General features: G+C 31.3%; 1 protein-coding gene across 8 annotated transcripts; it reads right to left on the bottom strand.

The window, feature by feature from the left end:
- Positions 1-2,272: 2,272 nt before the first annotated feature.
- LOC136220706 (protein FLX-like 3) lies at positions 2,273-14,779 on the bottom strand. 8 transcript variants are annotated; one of them, XM_066008501.1, is made up of 8 exons: positions 14,251-14,779; positions 12,259-12,330; positions 10,250-10,393; positions 5,416-6,006; positions 3,281-3,746; positions 3,029-3,147; positions 2,859-2,923; positions 2,273-2,777 (listed from the first exon to the last, which is right to left on the bottom strand). In XM_066008501.1, exons 5-8 carry the CDS (start codon positions 3,733-3,735, stop codon positions 2,721-2,723), a joined length of 696 nt encoding a protein of 231 aa, XP_065864573.1. In that variant the 5' UTR covers positions 3,736-3,746; positions 5,416-6,006; positions 10,250-10,393; positions 12,259-12,330; positions 14,251-14,779; the 3' UTR covers positions 2,273-2,720. The 8 variants fall into 8 exon arrangements, 7 of the variants coding, with proteins under 7 accessions (XP_065864573.1, XP_065864574.1, XP_065864572.1 ...); XM_066008502.1 differs by lacking the exon at positions 5,416-6,006 and adding an exon at positions 11,806-11,878 and having other exon boundaries at positions 14,251-14,778; XM_066008500.1 differs by lacking the exon at positions 5,416-6,006 and having other exon boundaries at positions 14,251-14,777.
- Positions 14,780-19,878: the final 5,099 nt, after the last annotated feature.

The raw sequence follows: 19,878 nt of genomic DNA, 5'->3' as shown, positions 1-19,878 counted from the left end.
TTTTTTCATGTTTTTTGTGTTTTCCATTTTTCGCGTTTTTCACATTTTCATATTTTCAATGATTTTAACTATATAAATAAAACTCTATGATTACATTTTCACTAAACAAATATAAGTATTGTAACGATAATTAAATTTTATCATTCTTTTAGTTTGTCAACCAAACATGGTAATGGAATCACTATTTCATTCCATTACATTACAAGATTGATTACATTACAAGTTTGATTACATTACATTGAATTACGCCATACCAAACGGACTCTTAATGTTTATAAACAATAGTAATTTTACCCTTAACGTCTAAAATGATACGATTTTAGCTCTAACATTGACAGCTAAGAGTAAATTTACCCCTAACATTCTGCACCAATTGCATGTGAGTTGGTTCTAAAGAAAAGATTTCATATTTTTTGTGATTTAATAATAGAATTGGAAGTTAATATTTATAAATTAGCGAAATATTTGATTTTTTTATCCAGCTCATACAAAAGACAGTATATTTTTTAAATTTTTTCACGTCTAATAATATGTTTATGAACTGTTACTAGTGAGTGATATAAAACGACCGAGAAGACATTTTCATGAATTATTTCTCAAATTGACCCAATTTGTCAACTTTAATTGCTCTTCACCACCAAACTTAGGGGTAAAATTGCACCATTTTAGACGATAGGGGTAAAATTGCTCCCGACTGTAAACGTTAGGGGTAAAATTACTCCTTACTGTAAATTTTAGGAGTATTTTTGTATATTATCTCTTAATACTTTGTACAATATAAAATTGAGTTGCAGTTAGGGATTACAATACTTATGGGTTTATGTGTACCCGGTACTACCCGATCCTAATGGGATTACTCGAATCCTTTGTAAAAGAATATAGGGTGTAAAACGTTATACGCGACAAGTACGATGAATGTGGACAATAAAGTGAAAAAAATGAAGATCATTGTTGCAAAATGAACTTTTTATTTTTATTTTAGTCTATTTTATTTTCTTGATTTAAATAATTTAGAATGTCTAAATTTAGAATGCTTGTTAAATTTTTGTATGGTTTATTAAATTTCTGTTCTATAAGATTTGTAATTTGTTTAATTTAGGCTAATACATACGCAGCCCCCTGAACTTGTCATTTTTTTTTATTTTACCCTCTAAACTTAAGGGACAACCTATTGGCCCCATAATCTTCCAAAAAGCCACCCAATTTGCCCCTCCTCTCCGACGTGGCACTTGGATTATTGCAGCTTTGTACTTTGCCAGGTCAGCGCCACGTCGGAGAGAATGAGTAAATTGGGTGGTTTTATGGAAGTTTAAGGGGTCAATAGGTTGTCCCTTAAGTTTAGGGGGTAAAATGAAAAAAGGGACAAGTTCAGGGAGATGCGTATATATTAAGCCTTTAGTTTATCTATCCATTTTTAACGGTGGGAAAAATTAGTATCGTGACTATTTAACTGAAAATGAATAATTATGAGCAATTGAAAAGATTTACTTTACAAATTATCGAAAATACACGGTCTAATTTTATAAATCAACTAAATCACAAATTGTTTTGTCGAAAAATTGACTCATATATCCTTTAACTGCAAAATTCATAAATTAGATACGTCTGTTTGTAAACTTTTAAATCCACAAGGTTTGATTTTATATTTTCCCATTGTTTTATCAATATACATAATGAACAAAATTTGTGACCATATGCTTGTGTTGAAAAGCTTAATGAACTCTCCCATCCACTCTTTTCATTTAGGAGTATTTGATGACCTGATAAAACAACATAAAGAATTGAACTATTTAATAGACATAGCACTCATTTGAGTCTCTAAATTAAAGTTCCAAAGTTAACGTTAAACTATGAAAGTCATCAATTATATCTCTGTATTAAAAAAATTATTAATTGAGTCTCTATCCTATCCTAAAATCAAAAATTATGACTATCTGATTAGAAATGTAATGATCTGTGAGACTTCATTGATGATTTTTATTTAAGATTGATACTCCATTGATGATTTTTTTTGCTTAATTTAAGATCATCATTGATAATTTAAAGTCCTAATTGATTTTGAAACCTTAGGTTGAGAGTCAAATGAGTTTTAGGCCTATTAAATATATATGTGATGTTGGAACAAACTAATCCAACCATCAAATATTCCAAAAGTCCATATATTCCTATGTGGGTAATAAACATAATTTCATGAACCTTAAAAAACAAGCTTAATGGTAGAAATGAGAAACACCATTAACTATTAGGATGCCAAAAACGGACAAGATAGAAGTTTGGAAGAGCGGAAATTCAATGTCATCTTTTTATTTCCTTAAACTGAAAATAGAGATGTTGCAGAGAACAAACACCAGACTTAGATACTCTTTCTTTTTCTAGCATGTCAACAAAGTTTGATACTGAAGAAACCTCCACTTCACAGAAAAAGAGAAGAGAAACCTCCACTAACTTAGATGTCCAATATTTTGAGGAAGTATCTATGCAATAATACAAACACCACAAACACTCCACTCTTTAAAAATGTCAGCTTATATAAATTTGTTCTGCTAATCACTTGATATGCATTGTTGGGCATAACTGATAAGTTTCCATTAGACACTCATTTAATAGAGTATAGATAATTAAAAATTAAAGCTCTAACCAAGAGCAACGAAATCATGTACTACTGTAAAAAATGCCTTAAGGTAATTCTCCAACATTTAGATATGCCCACCAAGCAGAAACTATCTCAACCGCCAGACTTGCGGGCCATACCCCCACCAAGCAGGACCATGAGCACCCTGTGAAGAGAAATATGGAGCATAATGATAATACAAAATATAAAAAACAGAAGCCAAATTGAAAACAATTAGTGATCATACCATGTAAGCCCGATAAGGAGCAGGAGATCCCTCAGGGTTACCATATATCATCCCATAATTTCTGCCTTAAATCATAAAATAAATAGCAGAAATCAATTAACATGCAAAGCAATCAAAAGGAACTCACATTTAAAATTAATCTTCTAAAAGGAAATGTGTGATAGTTATACTCGCAAGTTCTGCCCGTAGACTTTCAACTTCACGAGCCATGGAAACCATGTTCATCTCCATTGCTTGTATCTGCTCCATAAACCCAATGTTTGCTTTCTTTTCATAATCCATAGCATTTCTGAAACACAAAGTTCAATTTTCAGATTTATTATGATGACTTTTTAAAGTTCTGATAAAGGATTGCAATGAAAAAATTCTTTGAGCAAAATGTATTAGACTAATATGAATTAAAAAGCAATCCAAACACAAACCTAGCATACATAAGCTCCTGGTGCAGGCTCTCAATCTCACCCTGCAAATGAGGAATCTGCTGATTATCAGCTTGCGATCTTGCAAGATCTTGTTTGAGTGACTGAATTTTCCCAAGCAGCTCTTGCTTCAAACTATTTGCTTTCTCAACTTCTGCACGGAGTTGTGCAGCTTCATTCTTCACGCCCTCAATTTTCGGAAGATCAGCTTCTAGCTTCAAGCCTTTCTCAATAAGTTCCTTTTTAGCAACACCAAGTTCTTGCTGAAGAGCCATCCGATCTTTCATCAGCCTACCGTTGTCAACAACGAGACTGTGAATTTCAACCCTCTGCATTTCTAGTTTATCCTCCAGCATTGCAGGGTGCCGAGGCGGACGTGGCAAAGGAGGGCCACGATTGAAAGGTCTCTCAGGTCGGTCATTGTAGGCTTCACCAGGCATGTGATTTACCTCTTCCATTATAGGTTACTCTGAAAAGGAAATAAGGATATATTATCTCCAGGTTTTAGTAATCCATTCCTTTTAACACAATTAAGAAAAGATGAGAAATACCCAGACTTTCTAAAATCAAAATTTGCATAGACCGCTGCACCTCAAATTGATACATACATAACTTTGAATTCTAACTCAGGAATATATTTTATTGCTTTATCTTTTCGCAAAAAATGCATATTCCATCCTAATGTTCATATCTATATTGCATGGAAACCCAAACCCAAACCCAAACTAGAAAATGACACCAGGAAATCGTTATTTCTAGAAAATATAGCTAGAAAACTAAAAAGAAACGAAAATGGAAAGAGAAACGCTAATGAAGGAGAGTTTGCGTGCAACATAGGTTCACAGGTTAGCTTCCTGCCTTCCTCTTACCTATATGTTAGCAAATATATCATCTGTCCTCCTAACATAAATCAAATTCACAAGGAGCACAAAGTGAGCTTTTGCAGTATCAATAAGCTCCTAGTGGCCAAATAGATTAAACCACAAGACCTACTGCATCCTAACATTGAATTGCATACTGCAACGGCTAGAACCTCTATTCCATCTCTTAAGCAAGACACAACAATCAAAAATATGAATATAGGATTGAATTTTCAGGCAGGACCAGCAGGAAGTTTCAGCCACACAATTGATTTCTTGCATCTATGACACTTTAAAACATGTCTTCAAATGTAAGTCTTTTTATGTTATTTTTATGATTTCAAACCATTGTGCCTTATTCCAACTCATATTCCATCCTATGCTATGATAATTCACTAATTAACTTTTTCATAAGTCTTAATTAAATTAATCAGAAGATTTTGTTGGAACTAATTAAATTTTATTAATTTATAATCCTAATTCTAGGCATCAGATACCCGGTTAGTGCTACAGTGACCAGGTGCAGATCCAGCCCAGAGCCCGGGGGCTGAAGCCCCCGGCCATCGGCTCCGCCCTTGAGTATCGTTATTTTTGTCCCGTGTAGCCCCTCAAAATATTAGTATATATTTAACCTATGTAGTATTATCTCAAAAGTTTAAAATAGTTGAGTTGGTTAAGAGCCTTGTTTTAAGGTGAGAGGTCATGGGTTTAAACCACACCAAACTCATTTTTTGTTTTGATATGAGGTTATTTTTATTATATCTCTTTTTTTAAGAATTTATTATCTCTTTTCTATAAAACAAATCAATTTCTTATTTTGAGATTCAATTTAACTTAATTTCTAAATTAAATTTTATGAAAATTATAAAAAAATTATAGCTAAAAATAAAAAAAAATGTGAAAATGTTACAATTTTTAGCTAACATACCAAAACCATAAAGTTTAAGTGTGCTAAAAGCTAAAAAAAAAATTTCCACCCCTAACAGACTCGACTTCGAAAAATTACTCCCAATAATCAGACTAAAATCAGCCCCCTTGGATGTCGATTCTTGGATCCGCCACTGATAGTGACCAGCTAGATCTAAGAAAAAGACACAAAATAAAAAGGGAACATTTCACCAGAGCAAAGTAGTTCGCAAATTGTAAGCTCTAACTAAAATTTAATTATTTATCCTAATACATAATTAAGTGAGTAATAAACTAATTAGTAACATGATTATACACAGAGGGAACAAGAAGATTCATGAAAAGCATGTGTAAATTGATAAATAGGTATACCGTAAGGATTGAGATTTTATCGGCTAAACTTTTCTACTCCATGGAAAGGTAGCTTTTTTCTTTCCTTGGCCTTCTTGCTTTCTGATATTGTAAGAAATAATTAGGGGCAAGTGTACCCCGTCGTATCAAGTAATAATCCGGTTAAGACCGGGTATCGAATCCACGGGATTTATAACTACAAGTATTAGACGACTCGGTTTCGTATGTTATTTAAGCGGTAATTACTTTGGGGTTAAGTAAGACACAACTACACACTATTTCTCACTATTGGCGACACAGATTTATGTAGCTAAAACTCTATGAAGTGGGATGAATATGATAAGTTATAACCATGATAAATAATGACTCTAAATGTATACGGATAATAGTTTACTCTTGCAAAGACGACCAAGTGTAGTGGAACCGACCCGTGAAGCACTTAGACTACGTGATTCCTAGTAAAGGCGTGTCTAATGTGGGGGAATTAGAAACTAGGGCCCGTAAGTTCCGTGGCTTGTCAATTCCTACGGTTTTCGGTTTGTCACTTTCGGTAAGGCAACACCTATATAACTCCCTAAAGATAGCCCGAATGGCGGCGGTAATCGCGTTCTCCTACACAATAATCAATTATCAATATCAAAACAAGCAAAAAACATTAACACATAAAGGGAAATAGAGATTATAAATCATAAATTATAAATATGGAAAGTGATTAGATGAAATACAACCAAGCCTAGTACATAGGAAGAGTACAAGCTAATGTTGGGTTTAGTGTCCTATAGACAATTGTTGCAGGATACAAACTTAATGTAAATGAATTGTTCTTTATATCATTTGTTTTAATGAGATATATGTTTCATAACTATATAAAGGCAATCCCTTTTAAGCACTAAATAAAGTCTAATAAAAGGAAATCCGTAAGTTTGTTTAAAGTGATTATAAAGTGTTCATACAAGCATGAAGTGAGACAAAACTTTATAATAAACTAATAAACTTAAAACCACCCCAAGTCAAGTGATATGTTTAGGATTGATATATCACTGTTGAGACTTGTATGTAACAATGTCTTCTGTCGGACAGAAAGCTGATCTCACAAGCTTCATATATATAGATATCTGGACAGTTACATAGATCCGATGAAACGTCGTTCATTAGGATTGGGGATCCGATTTGAGATAACAGGATGGATAGATTCATCCTTGTCACATGTTCATCTCATTGGTATTAATAGGTATAAGTAATCCTTAGACTCAAAGGAATGTTAATTGGTCATCCTGAATTACTGAATGTGAGACTTTGATCCTACGGTCCCACGATCCTTAACAGAGATGACTCTGGGGTGTGAACTGCAAAGATTGGGTGTCACAGGAAGTAATGTCAGGGTAGTTATACATTGGATTGAGCATTTATCACTCCCGATTAATGGGAGATATATCCAAGGATCGCTTGTGGAAGACTCGACTCTAAATCCTTGCAAGGTGATAGCTTAAGACTTGAAATACAGATTTCACTTAACCTGTCTTTTTGAGTTGACTCGGCCTTAACAAGTAAAACGAACGTCTCGCTATATGTGACTTGACATCATCCATAGTCATAAGATTCAGTTCAAGGATATAGTTGATAAAGGATCGAATTATACTGTAACTAATACGGAAGGGTTAACGACAGAATCAACCTGTCTTCTTAACGGACTCTGGGGGAATGATTACAGACTTGCCAATAACATACTCAGTGCATCATTCCGTTATGCAAGGATTAAATATAATTCTTAAAGAAATTAATTTAATAGTTGCATACGGCCAGAAGTAGTAAGAACCTAATGGATCACACATAAGACTTGGAACCAAAAGAGAGATGGATGTCATTAATAGATGGAAGCCCAAATGAGCCCAGTAAGGCCCATTTAATTAGGGGAGGCCGAAATTTGTATATAATAAGTTAGGAATTATTTTAATACCCTTAATCCTAATTTGATTAGGTTTGTGAATTAAATTAATTAAGAGAGATAATTAAATTAGGAGTTTTAATTAGATTAATATACTCCTATTATTATCCAATTAGGTTATTTATTATTATCCTAAATATATTAGATATATTATAAGATAATAATTAGGAATCCTATTCCGAATTGAATTCCTATTAAGTAACATATTCCTATCTAACTAGGGTTTAGATACAAGTTATTATATATACCCCCTAATGTGTGAATTTCGACTAAGCCCTAACCCTCTCCTCTATGTGATTTTCGAAACCTACATCTAGAGAGAGAAAAAGAATTCGCATCCCCTAGTTCGTGGACAAGAATTCATACGGCTTCCGTCGATTGATTAATTTCATTCATCTCCTTTTCTCTTTGATCTTGTGTTGGTTAATTAACATATAAGCTAAATTATATATGTTATAATATCTTCTTATTTATATTATATATATATAATTTGGAAAAATGTAAATCATAAAGACAATTTTTTAAATTACGGACTTGAAAATTAATGGGTTCTTTACATGAAAATCATAAATTATAATAATATTATTGTTTTATCTATGTTGGTAATTTTATTCTTAATATATCAAAAGTATGAATCTTTATCTTAAAAATGTCAAATTAATATTTTAAATGGGTTATGAATTGGCGGAGAGAAAAAAAGTTTTCCTTTAACTGCCTATGTTTGACAAAATTAAAATAGGTGATTGACAAAGTTGTAGATACTTTTTAAAATTGTCATTTTCCTGTAATTTTCCCAAAATTAATTGCGTAGGGCTTATTCTTTTCTTCGAAGAAAATGGCTTGTTCTGTTTATATATATATATATAGAGAGAGAGATCTAGTGTGACAGATTTCTTATGGTGAGACAAGTCTTATGGTGTGAACAAATACCAAGTTTGTAATTAAGTATTGTAAATAAAATGAAAAACAAAATTGTGTTTATTTCATTTCTTTAAAATGCATTTTTCCGAATTTTCCAACATCGTTTTTCAAAAAAAAATTATACCATTAGACTCGTCTTAATTATACGGTCATTTTAAGATCCCAGAAGCTTAGGTAAAAAAAATTTCGGCGATTTGTTTTTCTGTGAGAAAACAAAATGCCCAGAAAATTTTTAAAAAATTACAGAAAATGTAAAACATCATTCTGATAAACTTTAATTCTTAACTTAAAGTGATATTCCTTACGGTTTAGTCCTAAATCAACGGAATCCGACGATTAGGTGAGCGTTTTTCGGTGAGAAAACAAAAGTGTCCCAAAAATTCTCAAAGAGTTCCAAAAAATGTAAAACATTATTATGAGAAACTTTAATTCTTGGGTCAAAGTGAGATTCCTTACGGTTTAGTCCTAATAAATTATTGAAATATGTAAAATAGATAAAATTAAGGAAAATTATTTATTGATTTTTAAGGGTAATTTTTTATTTTCAATAACTTTTAAGGATTAAAATTATTTTCTAAATAATATAACTAATATAAATTTGAAAATACTATATTAAATACTAAAAAACAAAAATGAAATTGAAGACAATAGATAATAAAATTGATTTGGAATAATATAAGTATTATGATAGAACAATATAACTATTTTATTGGAACAATTGACACCCTGATTTATTCTGTTGGAACAATATAAGTATTATGTTGAAATAAATGGTATACTGATTTGGAACAATTTCGTACACTGTCGAAACTATATAAGTATTTTGTTGGAATAATTTAAGAATTCTGTTGGAACAATATAATTATTTTATTGGAACAATTGATACACTGATTTGAAACAATTGGTACACTAATTAGAACAATTTGTGCACTGGTTTAGAACAACGTGCTGGCGTCCAGCGGTATGTGCTGGTTTTTCCAACACATAGTACTGAAAGGAAAGACCAGATACCTATCCATAAAATTATCAAAAAATTCGAAAACATGTAAAACATAATTTTAAGAAACTTTAATTCTTGGCTCAAAGCAAGATTCATTACGGTTTTGACCCAATAAATTGTTGAAACATGTAAATTGGATAAAATTAAGAAAAACGTTTTATTGGGACTAAACCGTAGGAAAGCCCATGTTGACTCAAGAATTAAAGTTTCTCAGAATAATGTTTTGCATTTTTTGGAACGTTTTGAGAATTTTCTGGATACTTTTTGTTTTCTCACCGAAAAACGCCACCTAATCGTCAGATTCCGTTCACCGGAAATATTTTTACCTGAGCTTCAGGGATCTCAAAATGACCGTCTAATTTAGACGGGTCTAACAGTATAAAATTTTTTGAAAAACGATGTTAGGAGGGTTGGGAAAATATATTTTAAAGAAAAGAAATAAAATAATTTTCTCTCTCCTGTGTTTCTTTTTATTTACAAATTTGACACCTTATCATTTTCAATTATCATAAAAACTACGTAGTTTTATTAAGTCACATCATAAATTCCTTGCCATACCACAACTCATTGTCTCACTGGATCTCACCCCTATATATATATATATATATATGTGTGTGTGTGTGTGTGTTGAAAAAATGTAAATCACAAAAGCAACTGGTTGAACGCACCTTTAAATAATTTTAAGAAAGTTTAGCAGTCTAGTAGGTAATTTTCAGAGCGTCAATTTTCACTTTAAGCAAGTTTAAAGATTAAATAGAACTTTTTTCAAAGTACATGAGATAATTAACTTTTTTGGACAAGTATAAAGGGTTAAAGATGTATGAAACCTTTTAAGTATGTAAATGCAAGTATGTATGAAGATTTAATACTTTGATATAAAATAGTAATTTGATAGCCAAGTTTTACTAATAGAAATTTCTTGCATTGAAAAAATAGTAAAGATTGTATTTAGATTAATTCTAATTTAACATATGAGTATGAATATATACCTGCCAACTTGTTTTCATCGAAGTCAATAGCCCTTAGCTTGGTAAGATTTCCAATAGATAAAGGAATTTTACCACCAATGAAATTTCTTCTTATAGATAATATCTCCAAATTTATAAGATTACCAATGGATTTTGGAATTTCTCCTGTAATAATGAAACAAAGAATAAATTTATAACTAACTAGTCTAATTCATTTATTTAAATAATATATGTGATTGTAAGTAGAATATGTAACTGCAAGTGTATATATATATATGCGGAGTTATAGTTTATGTATGAATTTAAAATATTTATTCAATTTTTTTTATTCATAGTCATAGAAACTATGTTATCTACAACATGTCAGTCAAATCTTTCACATGTGGATTGATAGTTGGATCCAATTTTGTACTAAAAACAGTATATGCATATTGCTAAAACACATTTAGCTGAGTGTATTACAATTAGAATAGAGGGAGTATATATTTTTGTAATGAAATAAGAGAATTGATATGATAAATTTGACTCTGTTATATGATAAGTTATTAAAGGTATCGGGTCTTCTAACATAAATGAGGGACCGTCCACATAAAAATTGATATATAAATAAATGAAATGAAATGATTTTTTAACTTGTCAATGTGTTGTGAGCTATACAGCACATGTCAACTTTTGTATAGAAAATCCTCTATTTTGGAGAACCCGATTCCTTTAGTAATTTATGCAATTCCATTAAATTTAAAATTAGTCATTCTTAGTTCTTAAGACTATAGAAATTTAATTTTATTGATTTCTGCAAAAACATTTTATCGCTTTAGAAACTTTTGTTGGAGATAAAATATATATCCTTGTCTAATTATTTTGCTTAGTGAAATCTATGGTCAACTAAAAAAGGTAATTGTAGAGACCAAATATAACATATATATTGATGGAATATGCTTCTTTAGTTAGCTTCTATTTCCCCTTCATGTGCTATATTTTCTTTTCTAGATTCTGAATAAAAATTCAAAATCTTTTTAGGCCAATTAGTGTATTTTTAATATACTGATGTATAAGAAAACGTTAAAGGAGATTCATATTGTATGTCAACTTGCCTTTAAGTTTTTCACATTAAGCCCTCAATTTTTTGAAAAAAAAATCACATTAAGTCCCTTAGTTGTCAAATTAGTTAATTATTTGTGTCTGAAATTATATTTTTTACAAATTAAAATAAAAGCTTTATAGTTTTTCTACAACCACATCACACATATAAAAAAACTTTGAACTATTATAAATAAAAATTTGAATGCATATAAATTGAATAATGCTCCATTAATCGGGTTTTATATAAAAGATGACTTTTTGGTTATCAAGGGCTTAACATGACCAAAAATAAAAGTTTGAGAACTTAGTACATCAAAATTAGAATGATTGGGAACCTCAAGATGTTTTTTTCCATAATAATTATCTTCGATCAAATTCTAAGAGAAAATGAATGCTATAATGTTATAATTACCTTTAAAATTGTTAAAGCCAAAATATAAGTTTTGAAAATGCTTGAAAAACAAGCTTAAAATATGTAAAAGTTTGCATCTTACGCAGTCGCCTTGAGGCAAGCTAACATGATCGAGGCCTGAGAAAGACTAGGGAGAGTAAGGAATTTTCTCGTCCCTGTTCTAGTCATATAAATAAGAGAATCTTACTTCAGAATAAAAGATCCGATTTTTTCCCTCTACTTTACTACTATACTCTTTATACCAGTTTATTACTAACTTGACCGTCAGAGTGTATCCTAAGCAGTGCTTCCAACACAGGTACAACATACAAAGGCAAATGACTGTTTAGATCCCAACATCTCGTCATTGGTGTGATGAGCATGGACCAGTGAATGAGTTGACACTCAAATACAAGAATTCTAAAGTACGAATACGAGTAAACATATTTGATGAAAGATTACATATGTTAGATCATTTATGAAAAAGTCCAATAATCGAAGTGAAGATAATAATTATGAGTAATATAAATAATAATTTCATATTAGACATACTGACCTTCAAGATTATTACTTCCCAAGTAAAGACGACGGAGATTTGTTAAGTTACATATTTGTAGTGGAATTCCACCTGTATCAATGCATTAAAATTAATATATGAAAGTCTTAAGGCGTTATTAAGCTCCTGACCTATTCAAAATTTTATCATTTGGTCCCTTATATGTTATTCGGTCATATTTGGCCTATGAAATATCCCAATTGATGAAATTTCACATAATTTAGATGGAAATTTGACAAAAACTTTATTACCCCTTATATGTAATGATATTTGGCAAAAAGCATCCTGAGGCCCCTGATCTTTCATTGTTTGATGCATTAAGCCCTCGATCTTTTATTTAGACACATTAAGCCCCTGATCTTTCATCATTTGGTGCATTAAGCCCTTGATCTTTCATTTAGACACATTGAGCCCTTGATCTTTTATATATGGGTGTATTAGGCCCTTCTGTAAATCAATTAATATATAGGTTTATTAAGGGTATGTTTGGTTAGGTTTATATAACTGTAGCGTTTCGCATTTTCTCTGGACACTGCAACATTTTGGAGCTTTTCACGAAAAGCTCTTTTCATGAACAGTTGCTTGTAGTTACTTATTATTGATAAAATTACCCTTCTTATTTCCACAAAATGTGCTTCAATTTTAACATTATTTTTATTTTTAGAACATAATTATCGAAAAACAAGGTTTTATTGTGTTCAATAAATTTTTTATTTTTTATTTAAATTATTTTTATTAATTTGTATAATATATTTTTTATTTTAGAATTTGTTATTTTTAGAATATCATTTGTTGTCACACCAAACATGCCCTTAATAAACCTATATATTAATTGATTTATGAAAGGACCTAATACACCCATATATGAAAGATCAAGGGTTTAATGTGTCTAAATGAAAGATCGAGGGCTTAATGCACCAAATGGTGAAAGATCAGGGGCTCAATGTGTCTAAATAAAAGATCGAGGGCTTAATGCACCAAACAATGAAAGATCAGGGGCCTCAGGATGCTTTTTGCCATGATATTTTGACATATGAGCTCGACATGTCACACGTCTTGAAGTTTATTTGTAACATAAACTCTCTTATGTCAAAATAATTAATTAGATTAAAAAAGAGAAATAAATGAAAAAACCTCTAAACTAAACGTTATCAATTTTAAGTGTCAAAATATTATCACGTGCTAATAAAATAACAATTATGCTAAGTCTCCATTTAAATTGGGTGAAATTGCACCAATCAATAATAAAATTTTGGATAAATTGACAGCCAAATTTTTAGTTTAAGTCTCATATGAAATGATGGTTTAATATTTATTTATTTCAACGGAAATTTAAAAAAAAAAAATCAAAACAACTATGATTTCACTTTTAAAATTTGGAGGATTGTAGAATTGTTTTTGTGACAATTATGATATGAGTGGTTTTTTTATGGTAGCATTTTTTTTCAGATAATGTTAAAACTGAGAATATTTTTATCTGCGTATGTATTTATTTTATTTTATTATTTTTGCAAATAATTCAACTGCAAATAATGCGGATTTTTGACAAATAATTTAGTACAATTAAACATCCGCCTTCTAAAAAATATACTATAATTTATCAGATAAAATTACTCAAGTGTTAATTTCTTTTGTGATTCTTAGTTTAGAAAAAAAAAAACAGATTTAGTTTTATGGTTATTGGGGAATAAATTTAGCATCTATATATAAAACAATGTAATTTCAATCCTCGTTAATGGCATATGATTTTTTTGCATTAATAGATGATATGCAATTTCATACCTTATAGGATGGCGAGAACGTTAGATGTTGTAGGATGGTCAGAACATGAAATTACATATTAAAAAAAACACATTTTCAATTAATGAAACTTGAAATTAAATAGGTTTGCAATGTTTTGTACGTGAGACCAAATCCACCAAGTTAGACTTAAAGATTGAAATTTTTTTACAACATAGAAAAAGGTAAAAATAAAGGAAAGAAGAAATTAACCTTTGAACTTATTAAAGTCGAGAGAAAGATATTGAAGTTGGGAGAAAGATCCAATCCATGAAGGGATAACTCCATTGAAAAAATTGAATCCCAATTTAAGGAACTTCAATCGGTGTAAATTGGAAAGTTCAATAGGTAGAAAGCCATGAAAGGAGTTATTGAGTAGAGAAAAATTTACTAGAAATGAAAGGTTTCCAATTTGTGGAGGAATGGTCCCTGTTAAAGACATATTTGTGAGTCGAATGCCTCTAACTCTGTGATGACGAATACCACAAGTAATACCAATCCAATTGCAGATTGATGTATCCTTAGACCAGTTGGATGATAACAAATTTTTTGGATCATTTATAATATGAGCTTTCAAGGCAAGCAATGCATCTCCATCCGTATTAATATCACTTATGGCTCTGATTTCATCTAAACATTTGAGGAAACACATAAAACACAATATAACTATCACTAAGAAAGAATTTATTTTCTCCATTGATCTGAAGAAAAGTTTTAAGGAATTGTGATAAATAAAACATTTGCAACTAAATATATAGCCACTGTATTAGTCTAAAAATTCAATTATTCCCTAACCCCACGGCTTGAGCAAACTTGACCAATAAAAAAAGTCTATAAAAATAATTAAAAATATTTAATTTAAATATATCAAGCATTTATTTATGGATTGTTTGGAATATGCATAATACATTGTAACTGTGCATGAAGACAAATTGATTTTAATTTCTTAAATATAATATCTAGAATAAATTTATCAGTCCTCTATGTTTTTAGAGGTTAGTCTTTTATTTTGAAAAATATATTATAAAATTTCTATCCATTATCAATGTTAACCATTTGGTCATTTTGTTATTTTTTTAGATTTTTAATCCTTATATTTAGCATAAACTGACAAACAGACAATAACAAAGTAATATGGTCATTTTGTATTATACTATAGCTGCCTTAAAAGTTAAGATATGTTTGGTTAAAAATCTAAAAAAATTAAATAATGACCAAATGGTTAATACTAACAAAAGATAAAGACTTTAAAGTGTGTTTTTTTTACTATAAAAGGACTAAATAGTGTGTTGCATAACAAAATGGGGACTAATAAATTATTTACCATTTTAAATAGGGTAAATAATTTATTAGTCCCCACCTTTTTACCTAACACATTGTTTAATCCTTCTATTTTGAAAAACACATTATAAGGTCCCTATCTTTTATCAATATTAACCCTTTAGTCCCTTTATCTGTATTTTTTGGATTTTTAACCGAATATATCTTAGCTTTAAATACTGCCATAGTACGATACAAAATGAGTATGTTACTCTGTATTTTCTGTCTGTCTGTTTATGCCAAATACAACGGTTATAAATCTAAAAAAATAGACAGAAGGACCAAAATGTTAATATTGACAAAAGATAGGGACCTTATAATGTGTTTTTCAAAATAGGGACTTAAACGGTGTGTTAGATAAAAAGGAAAGAATTAATAAATTATTTACCCTTTTAAATATAATCAACAAATAATTTATTATAAAATCATTATTTCGATTTTAGTGTATTGAGCTCATAATTTCTCATTTCAACGCATTAACAGGATACATTATATCATTTCCACACATAATATTAATTTGTCATCTCACCTTTTATTTTTGGACACACTATATCATCGATGACTAGAAAAATCAGTTTTTAATATAGAACTCGGTCAATATAGCTTTATTCATTTCACCTTCATTCACAATTTGTATTTTTGTAATTCGAAAGTAATTTTTTATACATGTGATATGGTTATGGAAAAACTATAAAACTTTATTTTAAACTGTAAAACATATATAATTTCAAACATAGATTGAATGAGTAGTAGTTATCTATTAACCAAATCTTATGTTCACGACTAGCTAATTCGAGAAATATAATTAAGCTTAATATCACCAAAAATAAAAAAAAATCTAATTTTTGATACGATAATATGATTTACAAAATACTTAATGTATGAGCAGATATATGTGTCACTAATGTTCTCTAGGAGTATAAGTTTGTCTCTAACATAAGAAATTATATAAGTTTAACCCTAAAGTTTTTAAGCAACATCAATTTTATCCATATTTAATAGAAAGTTTGAACGGACTGATTTGACAATTATCTGATTAGCATAGCTGACATTCCAAACAAATTTATAGACAAATTGACGTGGTTTTGTACATTTTCTGTTAATTACTTAATTACAAATCTGGGCCTATTTACATATTAAGACTAATTCTCTCACTTCTTACAAATCTAAACACTTTCACTTGATTTAGACCAAAATACTATCACTTTCTTCATAACTATAACATTACTATCTCCAACCTTACACACTGTCGCATTCGTCGTTAACTGCCCAAAACTACTAGATTATGACTGGCTTCGTGTTTCGAAGAATTCTGTTTCGATTTGGACTGATTTCCTTTTTGATTTTGGGTGATTTTGAAATATTCCTTCTAATTTCAAGGGATTTTGAAATATTCAATTTGTGATTGTGAAAAGGGTTAATTATAAATATAGGCCTATATGTTGAAATCAATGGATTTACAAGCGTCCTTTGCTTTTGCTACGACAACAATGATGTTGGTTAAGTATCTCAAGTTACCGCTTCTCTTCTCGTTTCTTTTTGTTCTTTTCTGCTACTTTCTGATCATACTGCATATATAATGCGCGTTGTCGCATTTTCATATAACGCGACATAATATATAAACTATTCTTTGTTGCGTTGTCACGTTTTCATATAACGCGACAAATAACATAAACTAAACTATGTCGCATTGTCGCGTTGTCACGATGTCGCGTTTTCATATAACACGACATACTATATAAACTATTCTTTGTCGCGTTGTCACGTTTTCATATAACACCACAGATAACATAAGCTAAACTATGTTGCGTTGTCGCGTTAAAGGTGAGGATATTTTTGTCCAAATGAGTTAAAGTGTCTAGATTAGTATGAAGTTTGAGAACTAGATTTAATATATAAATGAGCTTTTAAACTGGCTCAAATTTATAATTAACCCGTTTTTAATAACACATTTTACTTGCAAAATAATAGTAATTAGTGATTCATTGTAGTCAATTTGTACCCAATTACTCACACTTGCATATTTTTCTCATGAATTGACAAGTGATAAGATTTACATGGACCCTCAATTCCATACCAAGAAATCTATAATTTCAGGATATTGTTTCACAGCCATTCATTATGCCTATTTTTCTCGTGAATTGACAAGTGATGAAATTTCCATAGACCCTCCTCAATATTGTTTCACAGCCATTCATTATTTTCTTTTATGGTTGTAATAAATTATAATTAAGGAAATAAGTCGGCATTCCACCTACTGAAAAATAACAGAAATTGCATAAATTAAAATAATTCAAGAATAGAATAGTAAATGATTTTAAAATGTTAATAGAAAAAAAATAAAAGATTTAGTGTTGTGTTATTATAATTTTTTTTGAGAAACTCATTTGAATGGTCAATAAATCTAAAATAGAAATTTCTAGGATCAAGTTATCTGACTAGCATATCATATATTTTAAATATCTATTGATTATTTCTAGATCTGTACATGGGTCGGGTTGGGCCAGGTTCGGACCGGATCTATCGAGCTTTTAGGTAAAAATGCTTAGTCCAAGCCCAGTCGAGCCTACTATTAATTTAGATGGGCTCGGACCGGGCTGGGCTCGAGCTTAAAAATCAAATCTCAAGCTCAACCCATATAAACTCACTTATATATATATATATATATATATATAATTATTAATTATAAAAAATAAACATTATATTTAAAAATAAATATTTAATATATAAATTTATAAATTTATTAATTAATATTTATAGGTAGGCCGGACTGGATCGGCCCGTTTTATTTTTATTAATTCCAAACCCGCCAAAAAAATAGGCGGACTTTAGCGGGCCTGGGCCTAAGATCATTTTTTATTGTCCAAGCCCGGCCCAAAAGACACGGATCTGGATGGACCGAGCGGGTACCCGGATCCGTGGACATGTCTAATTATTTCTAGTTATTTTAGTAACACACTAAAATTTTGTTATGAGTGCTGCAAAGCAATAAGTGATTCATATTTGTCAATCAAGACACCTCAAACTTCCGCACACCACTACAAGTGAATCAATCTAAATAAAAAAGAGGCAACTCAATTCTATATAAAAAATCTCAAACTTCCACACACCACCACAAGGTGATATAGATCGGTTTCCACTGAAAGTTTTAATCGTAAACTTACAAAGAATACCAACTTCTCTAGCTAAACTAGAAGGAGTGAATCCCAAGTTTCATGGACTAAATCCATAAGAATAGTGAAATCCCCATTGTTGAAGGTGAAAACCTTAACAAACTTCACAAGGAAGAAGATATAATATTGATTGATAAAAACGTTAACCTATTACAAGAGAAAGAGATGAATTTATATCATCTCAAAAACTTAATTGCCAAATTACAAAAAGGGTAAACTATCTACTAATTAAAATACAAATCTAAAGGGTAAATTGGGTTAATGGTAAAGGGGTGGCATGGTTGTAAATAAGGAGTGGTAGAGTTGTAATTAGGGAGTGGCAAAGGTGTAATTAAGGAGTGGTCCCCAAACATAGAGAACTTGGTGAAGAAGTATTCTATAGTCGTGACACGCCCCGCGTAGGCCTGGTTACGCCCCGCGTGGTGAAACTCCTGAACTTGATGCGTCTCGTTGATGAGGGTCAACGCGTGGTGTCCCTGGTATTACGCCCCGCATATGAGGAGGCATGTTCCGCGTCCATAAGCTCCTGGACTGGTTCTCTTTGAAAGTTTGATCCACGCCCCGCGCACCAGACGACACGCTTCGCGTGGAATGCCCTAGTGATCCCTCTTTCGCGTGGTTTTCTTTCTCTCTCTTAGCTCCGGATTCACGCTCCGCGTGTTCTCTCTCACGCCCCGCGTCCGGGGACAAGATGCCCTCATCATACTCCTCTTCTTCAAAAGAGTTGGCCCCCAACTCAACTATAGAACAAGACTTGTGCTCGGTAGGGGTTAGCCACCCCATATATTTTCGGCTTCTCCTTCTCTTTATGAACTCCTCCCACACCTCAACTCGTGTCTTGCCCTCGGTGCTCATCCCCTATAAGACTCGCCTCAATATCCGACTGACATCAAACAGAATATCTCGATGAAATTGATCAAACCAATCCGTCTCAATGTCTTGGAAGCTCCTCCACACTCCCACGACATGTCTAATCGACCAACCCCGGATCTCCTCTTTCTCCACTTCACGAACATAGACATTAATCACAACTTTATTCCGCTCATAGCCGACATCAAATGGGATGTCCCGACGACACTTGTCAACCCACTTCGCAGTGATCCCAAGAACACTTATATTGACTCCTTCTTTGTGTTGGGTCAACAATCTCGCGGCTTCTCGAGTCGCCTCATCACTAACTTGGCCACTATCCCACCATTCTAGAATCTCTTCCATTCTCTCTACATCATCCGGACGACCATTCCCATTCACCAAATACTCTTTGAAGCTCACTCTCTTCATCATCACATCACTCCTCATTGACTCCTCATATGGTTGATGTCCCCTCAACAAACATAACATATATCCC

The sequence above is a fragment of the Euphorbia lathyris genome, chromosome 2 (genome assembly GCF_963576675.1).
Source record: "Euphorbia lathyris chromosome 2, ddEupLath1.1, whole genome shotgun sequence".
NCBI classification, from domain to species: Eukaryota; Viridiplantae; Streptophyta; class Magnoliopsida; order Malpighiales; family Euphorbiaceae; genus Euphorbia; species Euphorbia lathyris.
The sequence above is the reverse complement of the archived record's forward strand: the minus strand, read 5'-3'. Positions and strand labels throughout refer to the sequence as shown.

Coding starts and splice junctions, on each gene's coding strand:
- LOC136220706 (XM_066008499.1), bottom strand. CDS start 14,734: ATGGAGAAAATAAATTCTTTCTTAGTGATAGTTATATTGTGTTTTATG. Junction 12,331..14,250: donor CGACTTTAATAAGTTCAAAG/GTTAATTTCTTC, acceptor GCATTGATACAG/GTGGAATTCCACTACAAATA. Junction 6,007..10,249: donor CGATGAAAACAAGTTGGCAG/GTATATATTCAT, acceptor ATTATTGTGTAG/GAGAACGCGATTACCGCCGC.